The sequence below is a fragment of the Equus quagga genome, chromosome 18, assembly GCF_021613505.1.
Source record: "Equus quagga isolate Etosha38 chromosome 18, UCLA_HA_Equagga_1.0, whole genome shotgun sequence".
Lineage (NCBI taxonomy): Eukaryota > Metazoa > Chordata > Mammalia > Perissodactyla > Equidae > Equus > Equus quagga.
Genome location: NC_060284.1, coordinates 3,010,885 through 3,031,071, shown reverse-complemented (window position 1 = coordinate 3,031,071; position 20,187 = coordinate 3,010,885). Strand labels below are relative to the sequence as shown.

Sequence of the window (20,187 nt, the reverse complement as noted above, 5' to 3'; positions counted from 1 at the left end):
TCGCACAGTGAGCGGCCCGATGCTCAGGTGGTCCTCTGGATGGACCGTCTGTGGCTCCCACAGCAGGAGCCAGGGACGCCCCCCTGCCTCCCAGTCGACGTCCCGCACGGCCGCCCCAAGCACCAGGCAGACGAGCCGCAGTCTGGGACAGCGGGTATGAGACTGGCCGGCAGCCAGGACACCCGGGTTCTAGTCCCGGATCCAATCACTCTCTCACAGTGTGAGTTGGAGCGAGTCACTTCACCACTCTGAGCCTCAGTTTCCTTACCCATAATTGACTAGCAGATACCCAAGGCCCTGCCTTCGAAGGCACAGTGCCTGGTTTCTAGAAAGTTCTCAATATTTATTAGTTGTTACCGTCAATATTGTTATCATTATCCCCTATTCCAATGGGTCCCAATGGTTTCAAGCAAGAAGACTCTTTTTAATGCAAAAAATGATATAGATTCCGCCTCCCATCTAACAGATTTAACATTGAGTACCAATTAAGAATACAGAATAAGGAAAAGTCACTATGAACTTTCATTCAGTTCATCAAAGCAACATTCATATGCACTTGAAAAACCTGAAACAGTATTTTGCAATCACTGACGACGCTCGATCCTCAGAACCCTGTGACCACGCTGAGGACCTGGGCTGACGGCCACTGCTCTGTGCCACCTACCAGCTCAGAGGGTCCCGGGTCATCACCATCTCCACCTTCAACCACCCGACTCCCCAACTCCTCCTCCCTCCCTCACAGCTGCCTGCATCACACTGTCCAGACCTGCAACCCAAGGCAAAAAGGAGAAATATGTGTATCTAACATGCGGAACATTCGGAATGGATACCTATCTGTGCCTGCTTCTGCCTTTAAATCTCTTTTCTTGCAGAGCACAAATGTTTGAAAGGTAAGAATGCTTGGCCCAGTCTTGGATAAATTCTTTATAAACAGATTTTATTACATATTAGGAAAAAACACAAAATACTAGAATATTAGAGCAGCAATTGCTCTTTAAAGCAACACTTATTTGACTTTAATTTGCATAGAAGTCCCCTGGGGATCTTGCTGAAATGCAGATTCTGATCCAACAGCTCTGGAGAGGAGCCTTAGGCTGCCTTTCCAACAAGCTCCCAGGCGATGATGGTGCTGCTGGTCCCCAGAGCTGGGCCTGCCCCATTGCTTTGCAGAAGTGAACTCAAGGATCAGAGAAGGCAAATGTCTTCCCTGGGGTCACACAGCTAGAAGCAGGGCTGGGGAACGATTCAAGTTTGCTCTTTCTGCTAAGCCCTGATGTCATCCTTTCTCCTGAAAAAAAAATCTCATTTTCCTTTCCATCAAAGACAATGCACATACACATATAAATAAATGCACGCACACACAACCCCTAGAGGACAGGGTCGAAATCAGAGTCTCTCCCTCAGTTTCCTGCAGAGTCCTGCAAAGAAAAGATACTCAAAATACGACGTGTCTGATCGAGGAGAACGGGGAGTATTCTGATTCGAGTAATGCCTTTCTGTCTTCTCCTCCTTTTCCATTTCTTTAAAGGCTCCCTTCTGATCGGCCGCCCCACATCTCCAAAACTTTCTGTACCTGCATTATGTCCAAGTTTTCCCAATAGGGTATTTTTCTCAATTAAAAATTAATTTATTGGGAGAAAGTTCAAAACAAGCTATCATTCTAAATCAATTTTTAGGGAGGAGATAAGGGGTTTTTGTTGCAGTATCAGCAGGAGATTTTACGTCTCTGAATATCCTTTGCACTAGACCGCTTAAGGCCCGTGAAGTGTTTGAAGAGTGGCACTTAGCAGCCTGAGTGCTCCAACGGATGGCTTCAAAGCCACCCTCAGCCTCCCGCCACCCAGAAACCGCGCCCATGGGCTTCCGCGGCTTTCAACTTACTCTAAGGGTTTGAGAAAGCTTGTTCCATGAAATTACTTAGCTCAGGCCCAAGCGCGTAGTAGGTCCACAGTACGTCCCTTACCAGGTGTTACACCCACCACCTCGAGTCACAAGTTTGCCAGGTTTTCAACAGAATTTTCTTTAAGAGGTCAGAAAACAAAACCTCAAAGGAGAAAAAATTGGCAGCATGTCAGCTGTCTCGCTTTCCTATTCTATTCTATCGCTTTGTTCAAACTAACAAGTTTAGTGCAAATACTTAGGTCTGGATCTTGCCACACTAAGGACACCAAGTAACACTTAGTTCTTCCCCTTACAAGAGGAAACGCCAGCACAGCTCCAGAGGCAGGAGAGCGCTCTCAGTGTGGCCTGTGATGGTTTCCAACTGAGGCACCCTGGCTGCCAGCCCGCCCCCTCAACCCTCCTGAACCTGCACTTTCAGCCCCCAGCTCCCAGCACGCACCGCCCTGCCTCCCCTTCCCTGCACACCTGGCTCATCCCATGTGTGCAGATGGTTCTGCACACACGGGCGGCCCCGTGACCCGAAAGGACAGCCTCGTCTGCGGCCACGACTCACCGTTCACACTTCTCCTAAGGCTCACGTCAAAACGAATTCTAATTCCTCTGCTCATTTGTCTCTTTCCATCTCCCTGGCCCCCCACCAGTCCCGGGAGCCCCCAGGAAACAGGAACAATGCTCCAGTCCCGGCGCATCCCTGGCAGCAGCTGGCACAGTCCCTGACACACAGTCAGGATTTACCAGATGCTGGCAGTTTCTCTATGTGATACTGACACATCCCCTCCACTTCTCCCTGCCACTCTCCCTTCCTCCAGGCGGCCTCTTAAATAATTTAGGTCTGGAAGCGGCACTCCAACCACCTCCTCTGATGGATGAGAGAATTAAGCGCGACCTTCAAGCGATGCGGGATCCACTGAGCAGTCTAGCTGGAAGGAGACCCTCCATGGAGCCTCTGACATCTGTGGCTGGGCAAGCCCAGCCCCTCCCCGTTCTCTGTTCCCAGGCCAGGCAGCAGGGCACAGGGGCCACCACCCGTTCATTCGGGACACAGCACGGGAGGCGGGGGTCCAAGCTCTCCTCCAGATGCAGCACCGGGGCTCTGGCGGGTAGTGCCGACAGACGCCAGCACAGGCCTCAGGGTCTCGCCTGTAAAATGGAGATCTTCGTGCATGGTGCGCACTCGGTAGCTGCCAGTGATCCAGGAGCACTGTCTTGGCTCACCCTCACCAGGAGGAAGTGAGGTCCACACGGTTAGCACCCCAAGTTCTACAGACAGGAACCTGGGCCTTTGAGGTCTGCCCGGGGTCACAGGTGGGTGAGTGGGCTTCGCCGACTCTGGGAACCAGTAAGCTGACTTCAGTCCAATGTCACTTTCTCAGGGCCCCTTTGGCCATAAGAAGCAGTGACGGACCAAGGAAGGTCTTCTCTGGGGACAAACAGGAGGCTCACCCCGTGCTCCCTGTTCCCAGGCATCAGCCGGCGCCCTTGCCCAACAGCATCAGCAGCAGCCCTGCCTAATCCTCATGCGCACAACGGAGACAGGAGTCTTCCCCTGGGGGCCCCGGGAGGCTATCACCCCACCCCCAGGGAGGCGCATCACAGCCAGGACGGAGCCGATCGCAGGAAGCCACCGCGCTGCGGAAACAGAACGCAGACTGCATGACTCGGGTCTGATCCCAGTCCCTTGCTGTGCCAGCCAGACAGGCGCACACCTGCCAGTCATCAGCCAGCAACAGGGGAGCGCCCGCCACCTCCGAGTTTTCTGGAGGTGCCACAGGGAAGGCAGCAGCAAGCATTCCAAGTAAAGAACAGACCCTGAGCATCTCCCAGGGGCACTCCCGAGAGCAGGCGCCCGTGTATCCCCAGCACCTCGCCTGGCCTGGCACACGACAGGTGCTCCTTCGGCTGACCGCAGTGGTGGGAGCAAAGGCTTCCTCCCCAGCAATGAGAACAGGCGCCCAGGCCACCATCAGTCATGCAGTTTGGAATAAGTCCCTTCACCTCAGTTTTCCCATTCTATAGCCCCAAATAATAATACCCACATCCCCAAATCCCCTGGGACTTAGCCATTCAGCCCACAAGACTCCAGAGCAAATGCAAAGAATAATGTAAAAGAGTACAATTATTTAGGGCCACTAACTTAAGTTATTCCGCACAATGTAAGATCAGAGGAAGCTGCCACACAACTCTGGGTCCGGGGGTTACAGGCGCCCAGAATATGGAGGAGAGGGGACGGGGGGCTCCCAGATCTCAGCGATTTCTCTAGAAAGGTGAGTTGCCTCACCACCAACTTCACCTCATAGTTCTTTAATCTTTCAGAAAAATGCTTGCCGATTCAACCTGGCACTGTAGTTAATTCACCCTCAGAGACATTAGCAGGAAATAAAATTTCAGGGAAAGAGCAGAGGAAATCACATAAACTGCAAACTTCCATTTCTCTCTCTCTCTCTGTCTCACTCTCTCTCTTTCCAAGCAGCTAGGAAGGAGTCCTGGCCTGGCAGTAACAGTGATGACAGTAATAACAAAGTAACATTTTCAAGGTGCCGTGCCTTTGGCAACACCCTCTCACCTGCATTTCTCACCTCATGTACAGAACAATCCTCTGAGACTTTTTAGGCCATTTTACAAATCAGGAAACTGAGGCCCAGAGAGTTAAGCATCTTGCCCAAGATTACACAGCAGACGAGTGGCTGGCCAGGCCCAGCCCAGCTCTGCTTCTCTCAGGGGCATTCTCTCCTTTGTGCAGGGCTGCCTCAGACACCCCGTGTAAATGAGAATGGTCCTCTTCCCCAGGTACGTGCACACTGGGCGCGGTGCTGAGGGTGCCTCGGTCTCCTCATCTGTGAAGTGGGTGTGACAACAGGACGCACCTGTGGGGTTGTTGAGAGGAGCGAGCAAAGCCTGCCTGTAGCCCAGCACACAGTGAGCACTCCGTAAATGCTCCTAGTGGAGCAGACGCCTTGCTGTGACTGTGAACAGAGAACATCCCTCCACCTCAAGGCCTCTGTGCCCGCCGCCCCGTGCCCCTCCTGGGCGCCTCCCTGCCGGCCCCCTCCCCCTGTACTTGCACAGTCGCCTCCCCACAAACCCGCCCCCGCCCGCCGCGCCAGCTCTGTCCCTCTGCTTCATCTTCCTGAGCGCATCCCGTCCCCCCAGGGAGACCTGCTTCTTTACTGGGGCCTCCTTGTGAGCAGGGTCTCTGCTGTGCTCCCCACTTCACGCCCAGCGTCTGGCACAGCCCCAGCCACACGAAAATCTGCGAGCGACTCGAGGACGCCCCCGGACCCACTCTCCAGGAGCAGGCACACCTCAAAGGGGACTGAGCAGACCGAGGCCTCTTACCTCCTGTCTCCTCCCATCCTCCACGGCCTGCAGGGAGGGCGGCATCAGCCCCACGCAGAGATGGGAAACTGAAGCACGGCTTGTGAGCAGAGCGGGTCCCGGAGGGGCGGAGGCTGGGGACAGCCGAGGCTCGGGGGGCTGGCCCACAGACAGGGCCTGGGACACGGTTATCACTCAGTGGAGCACCAAACATCACAGACAGCAGGTTTCTGTGGACTCATTTGTGGAAACAAACCCATCCACTATTACCAATGGGATAAAAAGCGCCCGACGGGTCACGGCTCCAGGGCCTCCCCGAAGCGTGTTTTCCAGGGACGCGGCCCGAGACACCCTTCCGGATTCCCCCTCTGCCCATCAGCCGGATCCCCCCTCGGCCGCGCCCTCTCCGCATGGCCAGCCCTTCTAGGGCTCTCCCCACCTGGGCCGGCCACCCACTGGGCGGGCCTTACGCAGGCCGACCCACCACCCCCCTGAATGACACAGGTGGGCAAGAGAGAAACCGTCCGGCCTTTCCCCCTGCCCGCTGCCGCCCCAGCCCCCAGAAGCCCAAGCAAAGCTTTGTCTAGCTCCCTCTCTCTCCTGCGAGAAGGAGAGGTGGCCGCCCGAAGCAGATGCTCCAGGGACTTAAGAAGAGGGGTTGCAGGAAGGGCAAAGACACACAGGCCTCTCCGGCCATACCGGCATCCACGTTGCTTGCAAGTTCAAAACAGCGTTTTCCCCTCTGCTTCCTGAGAGAAAGAGGAGAGCCGGAGAGGTCCGCAGGGGATACGGCCCTAGTAAAGAACCCTCTCAGACGCCTGAAGGTAGGAAGCGGGGAGAGGGGGAGCAGAAGGATGCTCAGGGCAGGGAAGAACCCCTCAGCACCCTGTTCTCAGCCGGCCCCACCGCGCAAACCTGCCTGCAGGCTCCCACAGCCCTCCCCTGCGGCAGGGTGCCAGGACTTCCCACAGCTTCTCTCAAACACAGCAAACGCGAAAGAAGAGAAAGGGGACTGTAAGGGAGAATTTTAATTTGTTGCCAATCGAGGGCAGAGTGACCCTAATTTACAGCAGCAGAACCCAGAGTCGTCACGGATTTTCCATCTTGGGAAGATGGCCTGGCTCTCGGGCTGCCCACTGCTCCCCTGCAGACAGAGCCACGGCAGGGGACCTGAGTCCAGACGGGCTCTGACGGGTCGGATTCCTCATCTTTTAAAAGAGATTGCCTTAAGATTGTCAGCTTCAAAAATGCATTTTTAAATTGCTGGACGGTAACAGCAAAGCAGACTGGAGTCCCCCCAGGCTCTAGGAAGTGAGAACGAAGCTTGGTACAGGTAGGCAGAGTGGACTCCCCTGGCAGCAGGACCCCTCCTAGCTGTGACCCCGCTCCGACCCCGATGTAAGGAGCACCCAGTCCAGTGATGGAGAAGATATCACAAAAATAATAACTGCACAAATAAATATTTAATTACAGATTATAAGAAAGAATATTTAGAAATACAGGGGGCTATGAAAGCAGGTAGGTGGGAACCTGATCTAGTCCAGCCAGACAGGGAAGGGACATCCGAGCCAGAGCAGAAGGATGGGAAGCTGATGGGCTGGGAGGAGACATGGAAAAGCCAGCAAGTACAAAGGCGCCAGATGAGGGGAGCAGACAGACTGGAGGCCGCCCAAGGTCCCGGCAGTGGGGCCTGGACAATATTGTTGACTGTGCCCTCACGCCCCCACTGTGTTTCTTCAGGTCCTAACTTCCCGTTGCCCAACACCTGTGAATTTCCTTCCGGCTACCATGCGCCTCTTCCTCTGCCCCTCTGCCACGGCCACACAGACACGTTTTCACTTTGACCTGCATTTTCAGAAAAGCTCAAATGTAATGATTAAGTCTGGGGCTGAGCCCAGCCCTGATGGCGGGAAGCACTCAGCTGGCCCTATCGCTGGCTCTGGCCACGCAGGGGACCACACAATGGAAGGAAACAAGTCCACACGAGCTCCTCACTCGGCTCCATGTCCTTCCAAAGACTCTCCCAGGCATTCCGACGATGCTCACCTCTCTCTTCTTGATCCACAAAACTCACTGTATGCACCTTCCTCCCAGCCCTTCATTACACCGAATGTAGCATTCATCCCATGCATCTGGTGATTTCCTGCTGAGTAAAATGCGCTGGACCAAACGGTCAGATCCAGGCCCTGCCCATAACGAAGTGGGCAGAGGGGAAAGCAGCTGGTGACAGGATGCTGGGGAAGCTACAGGACATCTCTGAGCCTCAGTTTCCTCTGGAGAGTAAAAGTGTGACCTCCTTTTATAAATCTATCTGAAAACACTATCAGAAGTTATCTCTGAGGCTGGCCCAGTAGTGCTTAAGTTCACGCAGTCCACTTTGGCGGACCAGATACTATAGGTTTGGATCCCAGGCACGGACCTACACTCTGCTTGTCAAGCCATGCTGTGGCGGTGTCCCATGTATAAAATAGAGGAAGATTGGCACAGATGTTAGCTCAGGAACAATCTTCCTCAGCAAAAACAGGAGGATTGGCAACAGATGTTAGCTCAGGGCCAATCTTCCTCAAGCAAAAAGAGGAAGAGTGGCAACAGACGTTAGCTCAGGGCCAATCTTCCTCACTAAAAAAAAAAAAAAAAGAATTATCTCTGAGTGGTAGTAGATGGTAGGACTGTGGGTGATTTTTATTTTCATATTACATTTCTGATTTCGTTTTTAATGGACATATCTTTCATCATGAGAAGAAGTTTTAAAACTGCTTCCTTTTAGGTTAAAAAAACAATAATAGCACGTCATTTTGTTGTGAGGATTAGTGAGGTAAGATGTGGGCATGGTGAGGACACGATAACCTTGCACATAGCTGAGTCTACGGGGCCAGAGCAGAAAGCCTCGGAGAGATGCTGAAGAGATGGAGCCGTGCTCAGCAATGGCTGCTCTAGCGTGGGAGTCATCCTCTCCTACAGCCCGCCTCTTTCCAGGGCAGGGACACAGCCGAGGGCCTCTCCCAGCTTCCCCACCCTCTCTCCACAGGGGCTCCTCCATCAGAGGGAGGCTGGGGGGCAGGGGGTATGATCGGCAGTCTCCCCATAACAAGGTCAGTCCCTTCTTTCCTTCGTCCTGACACCAGCAGGGAGCAGAGCGGGCGACTCTCTGTTGACTGGACTCTGGGGGTCTGGGGGAGACGCTGTCGCCCACATCCTGGATTAGCTAAGAAACTCTCCAAACCCGAGTCCTGAGGCAAAGATGTGGGAGGCTTATTTACAAAACCATCTCACCTATACATACAGTTTTAACCCCAACACAGCCATGGAATTCGGCAATTACTCCTCAAAAAGTAATCCAGTTGCAGCCAGTGTGAGGGAGAAGGCTTTGCTCCCTACACCCAGCCCTGGGGAGGGAACCCAACCGTGTTAAGTGCTGGCCTCTCTGCCCCCTTCCTCACTACTTCTCCCAGGGGCTTGGGGCACAGCACTCTACAGTGACTTACTGACAACTTGGGTAGGACAAGCTGGGCATGCTCCGCTCAGCTCCTCCCTTGCTCGGTGCGGAAGAGGAGCCCCCTCTTTATCAGGGGTCCCCCTACCGGGGGCCCAGAGCAGGTCCTGACTCTGAAGATTATCCACACGGGCGAAGCACTTGCTTCCTCAGCCCAGGGCCAGGGCTGCAGGGCGCAGAGCACCGTGAGCAGCCCAGAGAAAAAGACGGCCACTCACCAGCAGACCATCATCGCCAACCGTGTGAGGTGTCAGCAGTCTACACGGCTAATCACAGTATCGGGAAGTTCCTACACAACACACAGCAATTCTCTGAAGAGAGAAGGAGGCAAACAGCCACCACGGAGTGAAGCCCCGCTTTCTTCCAGAGTCCACAGGAAGGGCTCTCTCTCACCACTGAGAGTTCAGGTGGGGCAAGGGAGAACAACCCGCCCTCTGCAGGGAGAGAGAAAATCACGTCAACAATGTGACCTCCTGGAGGCGGCGTGAAACCCGAGAGGTGAGGATATAATCTCGCTCATGGAGAAAAGTGGAGTTAGTGCTGGGCTGTGATGCCTGAACCCGCCAGGAAAGGGCCTCAGTTTCCCAGGCAGAGCAGAGGGCAGCCTTTCAAGGTCTAGACAGATTCCAGGCTGCAGGATCTGTTTTCACCCTGGGATGTTTAACCTTTGCGGAGCATCAGAAAGCCCGTCCTGGAGAAATAGTAATAGAATCGTAACCTAAAAGTTCCCGTGTCTGCCCCTGAGATGATTATATTATAAAGTAAAGGTGCTGAGGTTTAGAAATGTTGCCCCATCACCTCCTGGGACATGCCCCAAGGAGGACATGCCCTTGCTACCCTCCATGTAGCACCCACGGCCCTCTCACCCGACCAGGGCAGGGCCACGATGCTCCCCTTTCACAGGCCAGGAAAGCGAGTCTCAGAGAGGTCAGGTGGTCTGCTGACCGGCATGAAGGCGGGAGCCCAGATTCACCCGGAGACCTTCTGAGGCCAAAGTCCTTCTACTCGAGGCTCCTCCACCCGCTGCCTCGCCAACCACTTAGGAAACTCCTTGTTTTCAAGAACCTTCTCTCAGTCTATTTGCAAGTGAACTTTCTCAGGTTACAGGAATCCTAGCACCAGGCTCCTCCACAAATGCCTCACAACGATTTCTGGAAACAATAGCTAATTTGAGGAGCATCAGACAAATTCGCTGGCTGGTGAAAAGAGACACGTTTCAGTATCTCAGAGTCAGGAATTCCAAACACAGGTAGTGTTTTGGAGCAGAGAGCGCCAGGAGCCTGAAGTCACGGAGGCTGGGTCTCAGACAGGCTCCCCCAGCGCCAGGGACCTCGGGAGAGCTGCCAGCCTCTCAGCCTAGTTTTAAAAGGGAGAGAAAGAGAAAGAAAGAAATCCTGTTTCATTGGATTATTTGGAAAATTAACGGTAATGTTATACATGAAATAATTTTGTAAGCTGCAAAGCCCTGTACAAATGGAGGATTTAATTTTAATTATTTTGACTCAGCTATTTGGCTGGGATCTTACAGAGAATTTGAATCATCAGACAGAGGTAAAAAAAAAAAAACTGAGATGCAGTACTGCATAATGATCAAGGACAAAGCCCTGGACTCAGGACAACCAGCTTCCCATCCTGGTTCTCCCACTTAACTTGCTCTGTGCTCCTGAGCAGCTTACTTACCTTCTCTGCACCTCAGTTTCCTTATCTGGAAAATGGGGATAAGAATTAGTGCCTACCTCCTGGGGTGGCCCTGAAGACCACGTGAGTTAAAATACTTAAAGGACTTCGAATGATTCTTGGCACACGGGATGCTTGTTGAGTTAACCATGACTATACTGCTATGATTTCCATCAAGCAGGTAAGGATGCACTGGGATTCAGGGGCCTGCCCTGCAAAGCGAAACGGCTACAGCAGAGGGAGGGAGGCACAACATACCTCTGACAAGCAGCCCCGAAATGCACGGCCTCTGTGACTCCCAGGGGCACTCTTTTGGAGAGAAAGATAAGTCTTCATGCTTCCAGGAAAACCTCGCTTCCTCCGCCCCTCCCTCACCCCTTCACAGCAAAACCCTCAACAGACACCTCTTCCTTCTTCATCGCTGAGACCAGATCCTCTCCTCCTCTCCCATCTCCGTCCTCCCTATCCTTCAAGGCTCGCATCGGATCCCACTTCCTCCAGAAAGACCGCTCCCTCCTTGGTGCTCTGCACCTACAACTGCCAGCTCTGCGCTCACTGCTGGATAATTATTTCACAACTGCCTAGTTTATTGCCCCTCACAGGTATACTCTCCAAGGGCTCCTCATAGTTCTTCTGGATTCCCCACAGTGCTTAGCAGGGTGCTAGAGACACTGTACGTGTGCCATGAATAATTTGGGAAGGGGTTCAACGCACTGGAAGGAGCCCAGGCTGCATGTGAAGTGGTCAGATTAAACTAGGTCTGAGCCTCTCCTCCTCCTCCCCAAGCCCAGGGCAGATGTTGCTATCAGACCGCAGCATTCTCTCCTAGAGCCTCTGGGAGAAAGAAACCTCAGAATCCTGCCTAACACTGCACCCCAGTCCGCCACTACCAACTGACTGGAAAAATGAACACTTCTTGCCACCTCTGCTTCCTAGGGACTTCCGTACCTGAGTCTCTACAGCCCTGGGACTTAACCACTCTTGTCATAAAAACCACACTCCATTGCACGGAGCTGTTGGCCTGTCTGCCTCCACTAGACCAGGAACTTTCAAACTCTTGATCATGAGAGCCCAATAAGAACCCAAACCAGCATACACAGAACTGAAGCTGAAGTTTCCTAAAACAATATTCATCTGGTTAACGAATGCACGCCAATATTTCCTACTATAGTCTATCTGAAAATGCTGGTCCTGACCCACAAAATTGACCTCATGGTGCACTATGGTTTACAACCGTATATACATATATATATATATATATAATATTAGTTATATAAATAATGTTAGTCAAGGTAACACTGGCAGCTGTAACTGATAAACCCTGAAATCTCAGCTTCACTACAATAGAAGTTTATGTCTTGCTCACATTAAATCTACACAAGTGTGGACGGGTGGGCAGCTTCCACTGTGCAGCGGTTAACGGATGGCTGATTTCACCAGGTGGTGTCCCCGACACAGGACATCTAGGGTTACCAGGATCACAGCAATCCTGCCAGGGAAGTTTTATGGGACAAGCCTAAGAATGACACTCATTGCTTCCAAGGTCATTCCACTGGCTCATATTTGGTCACATGGCCTCTCTGAACTGCAAGGGAGCTGGGAAATGCAGTCCAGCCACGTGCCCAGGAAGGGAAGGAAACAGATGTGGTGACCAGCCAGCAATCTCCATCATAGATCTGCCATTTGAAAACCCCTCCAAGGCAAGGGTCTAGCCATGTTCACCTTTTTATCACCAATGACTAGCAAAATATTTGGCTCACAGTAAGTTCATGGAAAAGGCATGATCAGGGAACGAAGGGGGAACATGGTAGACCCGGTCAGAGCCCTGGGAGTGTCGTAGTTTGTGATCAGGCATCGTGATTCTCCCCAAATTCACACAGGGGCCAAGTCCCTCCCCACCCAAAGCAGAGCTGAGTCCAAAAGAGGGGACTGGGGCAGACGAGGAAGATACGCGAGAAAGTGTTACGGCGTCTCCTCCTCTCTCTGGGGACTGCGCAGCCACCTTCTCTTCCAAAACCCACATGCCCCTGGAGAAGGAGCTCAGGGACCGAGCACACCGGCTTTTGAGGCAGATAAATCCCGAGCGGGCCCTCTGGCAGCCAACGACAGCAGAGCCCTCGCCAGCCGGGCTCAGGCTGAGGCTTCTCCACGCGTCCTCTCAGGGCACCCTCACAACAGGCCTGGGAAGGACACTCACCTTCTCCCCGGGCCCCCAGCTCCCCGGGAGACAATGCACGCCTCTGCCCCGTGTCCCAGAGCACGTTTTCACATCCCTTTCCTCTACGTCACTTGGTGGGGAGCTCGCTGGCAGGTGGAGGTACATGTCTGTGCGTCCCATCCCCCCAGTTACACTTCAGGGATGGCAGAAACAGCGCACACTCGAGAGTCCAAATACCTAGGCTGTAATGTGTAGATTCAAACGCCAAACCCCCACCTAACAGTTATGTGAGGTTGGCCCAGACACTTACCTCCCTGAGCCTCGATCTCATTATCTGTAAAGAGGGCTTGAAGTCCAACTTCAAATGGCTGCTGGGACATAGAAACCTAATCTCTCTAAAGACTATGCCTGGCACATAGTAGGTTCTTTAAAAAGTAAGAACTTCCCTCCTCCGCCTCTCCTGGAGGGCAAGGATAATGTTTGACTCCTGCGCACTAACACTGTATCTTGCACATAATAAATATATAATAAATGTTAGTTGAAATGCATTGACTGACAAGCTTTCCTGTTGAAAGATAAAAATAAAAACACACACCCTGCCTCGGTCTTTAGAAGTTCTTGGTATCCCCCGCCCCTTCCCACGCACTTCATTACTCTTCTCTCTTTGGATAACGTGAAGGGTTTTTTTTGCTCTGTACTCCAAAATCTTAAATGGCTAACAGAGTACCTCAGGATTCTTTCCTCCGGCCATTATCCTGCTCTTTCAAGTTGTGCTCCGCAAGATTATTTGGATGTTGAAGTTAAAAACGGTCAGATTACAAGCAGAGGTCCCTGAAATGTAACATTCCCCATTGCAGGATTCTGGAATTACACCAAGCCCCAAGGACGGGTGGTTCTTCCCCCAAGAGCTCGCTGCTCTGAAAAAAGCCTTTGTTTTAGGGCTTTGCAAAACTGCACAGTGTCATCTCCTCCCGTTGGGTCCCCAGCCCTGGCCTGGGTTCCGCTCAGGTCTAGAGTCTATGTGCTCCCCAACACTCAAGAGTCTTAAAATACTCTAACGGTGGCTGCTCTCTCAGTCTTGGTTTGTCTCACAGCACAATGATCATTGTTTTGGAGCCTAATTTTCCAATTTCTCCTGCAACCTCCCGATAATGCCAGTAGCTACCATGCGCATCTACTGGGTCCAGGGCGCTGGGTTGGGTGCCTTATGCCCATCATCTCCTTTAATTCTCACAGAAGTCCTGTATGGCAGCTATTACTGTCATCCCCCTTCCACAGAGAAGGAAACTGAGGCTCAGGAAGTCAAAGAACTTTGCCCAAGGTCACACAGCCAGTAGGCAGCAAAGCCCAATTCAGACCCTGGTCCACCTTCCAGTCCACCCCATCCGCGACTCCGCACTGCCTCTCCGCATGGCTGTCAAAGGAGGTCCTTTCTGTACAGAAACACTTGAGAAAATAAACACTTTGGACCGGTTGATCTTTTAGGTCCCTTTTCCCTCTTAAAAAAAAAAAAAACTATGGTTCTACAGAGAGGGGGGAAAAAAGGAAATGTAAGAAGGCCAAACATCATGAGGCTCAGCTTATCAGTCTCTAACAACAGCTTTTGGATCAAAACCCCACAGAACCTTATTTATGGACAGACAGTTACTGTTACGCCGAGCCTTGTTATACAAGCTTTTCATCTGAGGATCTTGCAGCCTTCTGCTGCCTTTCTATTAGTGAGAGATGGGGTGTGAAGTCCGCAGGCCCTGCCAAGATTAGCCCATTCAATTATCTGCCTTCCTCCCATGTAATTCACTTAGGGCCACAGCTGGAGGCTCAGGCCCCGTGGCCGTCTGTGCCGGGCGCTCAGGGGGGAGGAGAGAAGGAAGGAGTTTAGGTGGTGGTAGCATCCCGGGACATAACAGCCATCCACGTTTCACTGCCTTACCAAAACAAAGTGGATGCCGCAATTATCCCGTTCCTAAACAAACCCCAAAACCCAACCGGGCCGACTGCAACAAAGAGAGGGCCTTTTTACTGCTGTTTATTTTTATTTTGTATTCGTTAGCTTTTTAGATATTCCTGGCATGCAAGTCAGGCTCCGTGTAACAAGCAGCTGCATTTAGTTAAGGATTTCGAAGAGTTCCGCCCCCCCCACCCCCCCACCCCCACCCCGCAAGCCCCACTCCCCACCATCCCCTCCTCCTGGACTCCAGAAAACTGTCTCAGACTCCTAGAAGACTATTCCTTTCTCTCCGGGTGTCCACAGCACAGGCTGTCCTGTGACACCTCGGAGGCCAGGCCAGGCCAGGCTGAGGCCCTTCGGTTTGAGAAAGAGGCCTCAGAGACTTGAGTGTTTCCCAGCTGGGGCTGGATCTGCCAAGGCCTGGTCCACTCGGGCTCTTGGAGCTGGTCAGCCAGCCCTCCCGCTAGGGAGCGCTCTGAGAAATCAGCCCACTCAGCGAGCACCCGAGCAGGACGCGGAGATGCAAAGGCAGGGGCACTGCGTCAAAGTCCATCTCCTCGCTGCTGGGGAGGACCCGCCAGAGACACCCCCCAAACCGCATCAAAGTTGCAGTTCATTACAACAATGTAACTCCTCCGATCACAGGGGCAGACCGTGGAGGCCATGGCCAGGCTCTCTGTCCGTTACAGCAAGACCAGCTCAGGGAACTCCAGGGCAGGAAGGAAAATTGAAATGGACTGTCTCCAGTCATCTCTTAGAACCTCTAGATATGGCTCAGAAAACGTCCCTCTGCCGCTCTTGGAAATCCTGGGACTACGGCACCTTTGGCTCATCCATAAAGAGAGTGTAAATCTTAAGACTTAAACTAGGAGAGGCTGTCTAGGGCAGCGGTTCAGCTAAGAGCATGATCTCCTAGAGTTTGTAAACCCAGGCATATCATTTCCTAGCTGTGTGACCTTGAGGAAGTAACTTAACCTCTCTGTGCCTAAATTAAAATAAGCTAATTAGGCCGTCTCCCTCATAGGGTTGTTGTGAGGATTCAGTGAGTCAATACTTGCAAAATGCTTAGAATGGCAACTGGCCCACTGTAAGGATTACGCAAGTGTTTGTTAAATAAATCGTACAGACAGAGGCATCTCAGAATGCTTGGTTTCAGGGAAATACATTCTTAGCTGAGGTCAAAGGACTTGGCACCATTCTTCAGCTTCTCCAGGCCCAAGAACAGCCGGCCTGGCGCAAGAGGAACTGGAAAGGGAGGTGAAGTAGAGCTGCAAGGACTCTGCAGATCTGGGCTACGGCCCAGGACCCGCCACCGACCCTCAACCCCCACAACCTACCCAGGAAAGCAGCCCATCGCCCCAGGCAGCCAACAGTCCAAATCAATGGTGCCTATCTTTTGGGGGTTGCAGTTTTCTTGGAAAATTAGATTATAGCTAGAAACATAGAACCACAAAAATGCACATGAAATTTTGTATATTATTTCGGGGGGTTCGCATATCCTCAATTTTGGGTACCCCAAGTTCAGACCCTCTGGGCTGGGTGCTCTTCTCCAGCACTCGGCACCCAGGGTTCCCCTTAAATCCCACGACGCTCGGGCGAGGCTCAGAGAAACTAATGGACACGCCCAGTGTGTGGCAGAGGAAAGGTTCGAACCCATGTCTGTCAAACTCCAGCGCCTGTGCTCACAACCGCTGAGCTCTACTACACTCCCTTCAAACTGGAAGATGGGGCGAGAAAAGGGAAAGTCCATGAAAATAGGCCACGTTGCATTTTCACTAAGAAAAGCAAATAACACCACAATTTTACACATGACCAAAAAAGTTATTCTCCATTCATTCAACAAAAATCTATGGACCGCTTACTATACATCTATGTACTCATATGCCGTTTATATGCAGACGTGCATTTACGCTAATATATACACACAATCTAGAAAGCATTCCGTTCTCTATAGGATGCTGTGTAAAATTTTCAAAAATATTTGAAATGTGCTGTGTGGTCACCATCAAACCACAGCCAAATTGGATACTAATGGATGCAAGTGACACACCATTTAGAAACTTTCAAGTCTAATTTGAGGCCTATGCTCACCACGCGGGAGATGGAGGGGCAAAAGACAGCCAACATTAAGTTTTTAAAATGATTCCTAACCAAATATCAGAAAGATAATCGCAGGCACCAGAGGAGCAAAACGGCCCCCCAGATATGCTGAAGCAACACTGGAAATGAAATATTTCCAACACACCGCCAGAAGCAGTGTGACCACACCCTTGGGCCACTGGGCCTCTGTGTGGTCCCCCCCCCCCCCCCGCCGCTCCCCTCAAGGATTTTTGGCTGTCTCCAGTCAAGTTGGGGCCGGCTGACTTGGCCCTCAGTGTTTTCAGCGGGAAAGCTGACAGTCTTATTGCCCTCAAGAGGCTCCTAATCTAAAAGTCGACAGGACACACACCCATTACACTGGCCTTGGAAGGTTCACGAAATAACAGCAAACACAGTAGCAGGCCACTACCTCTGACCGCCACCAAACCACCGCATAGACGGGATTCTGAGAAAGGCCCGGTGGGTTCCAACGGCCCTGAGTTCTGGGCACAGTTACAACGGCTTCAGCTTCTTAGAGAGGTTTAGCTCTGGGGAGGTAAGAGGTGGATGGGGAGATGAATGATGAAGAGACCAGAAAAGATATGTTTAAAGGTGTGCTCCTCCTGGCTAACAAAATACAAAAGTGATGGGAGAAATGCTGAGCACTTTTTTAAAAATAAATAAATGAAACACATCTCCCCATAAGCTGATTTCCTGAGCCAGGGGCTGAATGCGTTACCTTAAGAATCTTGGATCAGACAAGAAAGCAAATCTGAGTTCCACCAGAAGCCTTGTCCCCAGTGAAAAGATCAAACATTCACAGAAACAGAAAGGGATTTCTGAGATGACAAATAAGACGATAATAACAGATTCGAGCTCATTATTAAAGAGTTTGGAATAGGCAATACTCTTTTTTAAAAATATTTTTAAAAGCCTGTAGACAGTTAAACCAGACAGAATTTAGGTGACTGCTGATAACAAAACTGTCTTTACACTCAGCAGACTCGCCGCTGGGACAAGCATTTTAAGGCAGATAACCAAAGAAAGGTGCACCCCTGGCCCTCCATCCCCCACCATCGAAAAGGGACCATTGTTGAAAGGGTAGATAGAAGTAAGAGCCCACAGAGGATATAACCGGATTAATGGAGGCCCCAGGCCGGGAGCCGACCTTGGCTACAGTCAACCCTGGGGCATCTCCACCTGAATTTGCTGGGCACCCTGGCGTCAGAAGGGGCTTTACAATGTGTGGGCAGCACGGCCCCTTTTTTACTTTCCACCCAGATGTCCTGGCAGGGGGCCAGATGTTTGGCATCACGAAGCAAACACTCTGTGACCGGGCTGTTTACATTTCATTAGGATTTCTCATCAGGAAGGTGCACTCCCTGCTGACGCACATCTTAATTACAATTAGGAGCTGTGTTTACCCAGCAGCCTCCAGGCTGGCACCACCGTGCGAGAGGATCAGCTTCAGAGCCATCCTCAGAAAACGTGGCTCCCACTTGCCCAAAATCAACTCTAGGAAATCAAAGTTCACACACACCTTCCTTCCAGAGTGCGTCCTCCATCGTGAAAATTATGAGCCAGATTTTAGTAAAAGCTAATCCTGTAATCAGCCTGTGTAGCGAATAGATCTTTACCCCTCGGCTCCTAAACAGCTCCGAGCCTTTTCTTCTCCTAAGCACAGCGCTAACTTAAAAATGAAAGATGCATGATAAAAGAGCAGAGCCCTACTTATCCGCAGGGCCCGCGCCCGCCGGAGTGGGGGAGGGAGGAATCCGGGGGCTCCAGCACCCCCTGAAGGGATGCATGTTAAAAGTGAGGCCCGAGACCCCGGGGACTGTAACCAACTCTCCCCCTCCAACCCTGGAAGAATGACGCGGCTGTCCCGGGGGGCGCAGCGGGGCTTCCCTCTCATTGTGTGCCGGCTCGGACGCCGCAGGACCAGGCTCCCCGCCGCGAGCCAAGACGCCCGGGCTTTCGGCGGAGCCTTTCTCTAACTGTCGCGATTGTCTTTGGAGATTACCAAAATCAAGTATGCATTAGTGGCTTTTCCCCCTTGTTTGTAACACACACACACACACGCACACACGTGCACACTCCGAGCTCTCCGCAGCAGCAGGCCGCCCCTGACAGCACAGTTTGCAAAGTGGCGGCGGCCGCGCACACGCTGTGGCCTCCATCGCGACCGTCCGAGGGCCGGGAGCCGGGGCGGAGGGGAGGCGAGGCGGCCGGGCCCCGGAGGCAAGGCTTTTGTCCGGGTCGGCGCGGACAGCCCGGGCTCCCCCAGGCACCGCGGCAATACAGCTCCCCGCGGACCGCGCTCCCCGGGACGGCGGCTCCCCGGGGCGGGGCAGACTCGCCGGACCCCGCGGGGCGCGCTGGGGGTCCCCGAGGGATGGGGGACCAAGCGCACGAAAGTGCCCGCGGCGCCCCACGACCCCCAGCCCCCCGGGCTTCCTGCCAGCGCTGACAACCGCCGCGGGGCGCCGAGCGAGGGGTCGGGGCGCCCCCGCGCGCGGCCGGCTCCAGGGCCCCCGCCGCCTCCCCAGCGCCCCGGGTCGCGTCCGCCCCGAGCGCGGCCCCGCGCCGGGGGACAGCAGGCGCGGCGGCTCTTACCTTGGGCAGCGGCCCCGCGCGCCGCCAGCAGCAGCGGCAGCAGCAGCACCGGGAGCGGCGGGCGCGCCCCGAGGCGGCCCGGCCGCAGCATCCCTCCTCTCGCGGCGGCGGCGGCGGCGGCGGCTCCCGGGCCGCGCGCAGCACATCCACGGGCTCGGCCCGGCCGCGCTCCCCGCAGGACGGCGGGGGCGTCTGCGAAGCCCTTTGTCCCTCTGCCCTCCGCCTCGCCTCGCCGGCCGGCCCGGGCTGTCGCAGCGGCGCTGGCGGAGGGCGGGCTCGCGGCTCGGGCTCCGGGCAGGAAGAGCGCGCCTGGCCGGGCCGCCGTCCGGCTCCCTCGGCGGCCTGCGGCGCTCCTCCCTCGGCGCTCGCGCCCCTGCGCTCAGCCTCCCCAACTTGTCACTTTCCCCAACTCCGCGGCCCCGCGCCCACCCCGACCAATGGCAGCCGGGCCCAGGCCGGCGACCCAGCGCCCTCTGCTGCCGCCTCCGCTCCCGGCGCCGCGCCGCCCGCACCCTCCCCTCCCCTCCCCCACGGCTCCCGCCCGCGGCCGACCCGGGACCCAGGGACACCCAGGCTCCAGACGGGTGGTGGCTGAGTGGCTTAGTGAGGAGGCGAGATTCCAGCAGTCTGAGCGCTGCCACTCTTAGCCGTGTGACCCCGGGGAATGGAACATTTATGGATATCATACAGTTTCCCCTTTGATTCCCTCTTTGACCCAAGTCGCTTATGTTTCCCCGTTTTGTCGTTAAATTCTAGTTTCGTTGCATTGAAATCAATGTCATCTGCGCTGCTTCCTTCGGGAGACCGATTGAGGATCTCTGTGGTCAGTTTTTGTTCACGGCCTGTGGTCTCTTGCAAGAAGCTGTTTCTCTGTCTTCAGAAGGTGGAGATAGATGGCTAGCTGAATCTGATCTTCCTTATACGGATGGTGTTATTTAGGTCTTCTGTCTCTGCATATTTTTTTGTCCAGCTGCTCTGCCATGGGCCAAGGGGGTCTAA

General features: G+C 53.5%; 1 protein-coding gene across 2 annotated transcripts in view; it reads right to left on the bottom strand.

Moving 5' to 3' along the window:
* Positions 1-19,605, bottom strand: part of ROR1 (receptor tyrosine kinase like orphan receptor 1) — a 356,964-nt gene extending 337,359 nt beyond the window's left edge. The window contains exon 1 of one of the 2 annotated variants that reach the window (XM_046645640.1): positions 19,189-19,605. In XM_046645640.1, the coding sequence (XP_046501596.1) occupies positions 19,189-19,279 (91 nt within the window). In that variant the 5' untranslated portion in view covers positions 19,280-19,605. The remainder of the gene's footprint in view (positions 1-19,188) is intronic. The other variant, XM_046645642.1, reaches the window with a different exon arrangement.
* Positions 19,606-20,187: the final 582 nt, after the last annotated feature.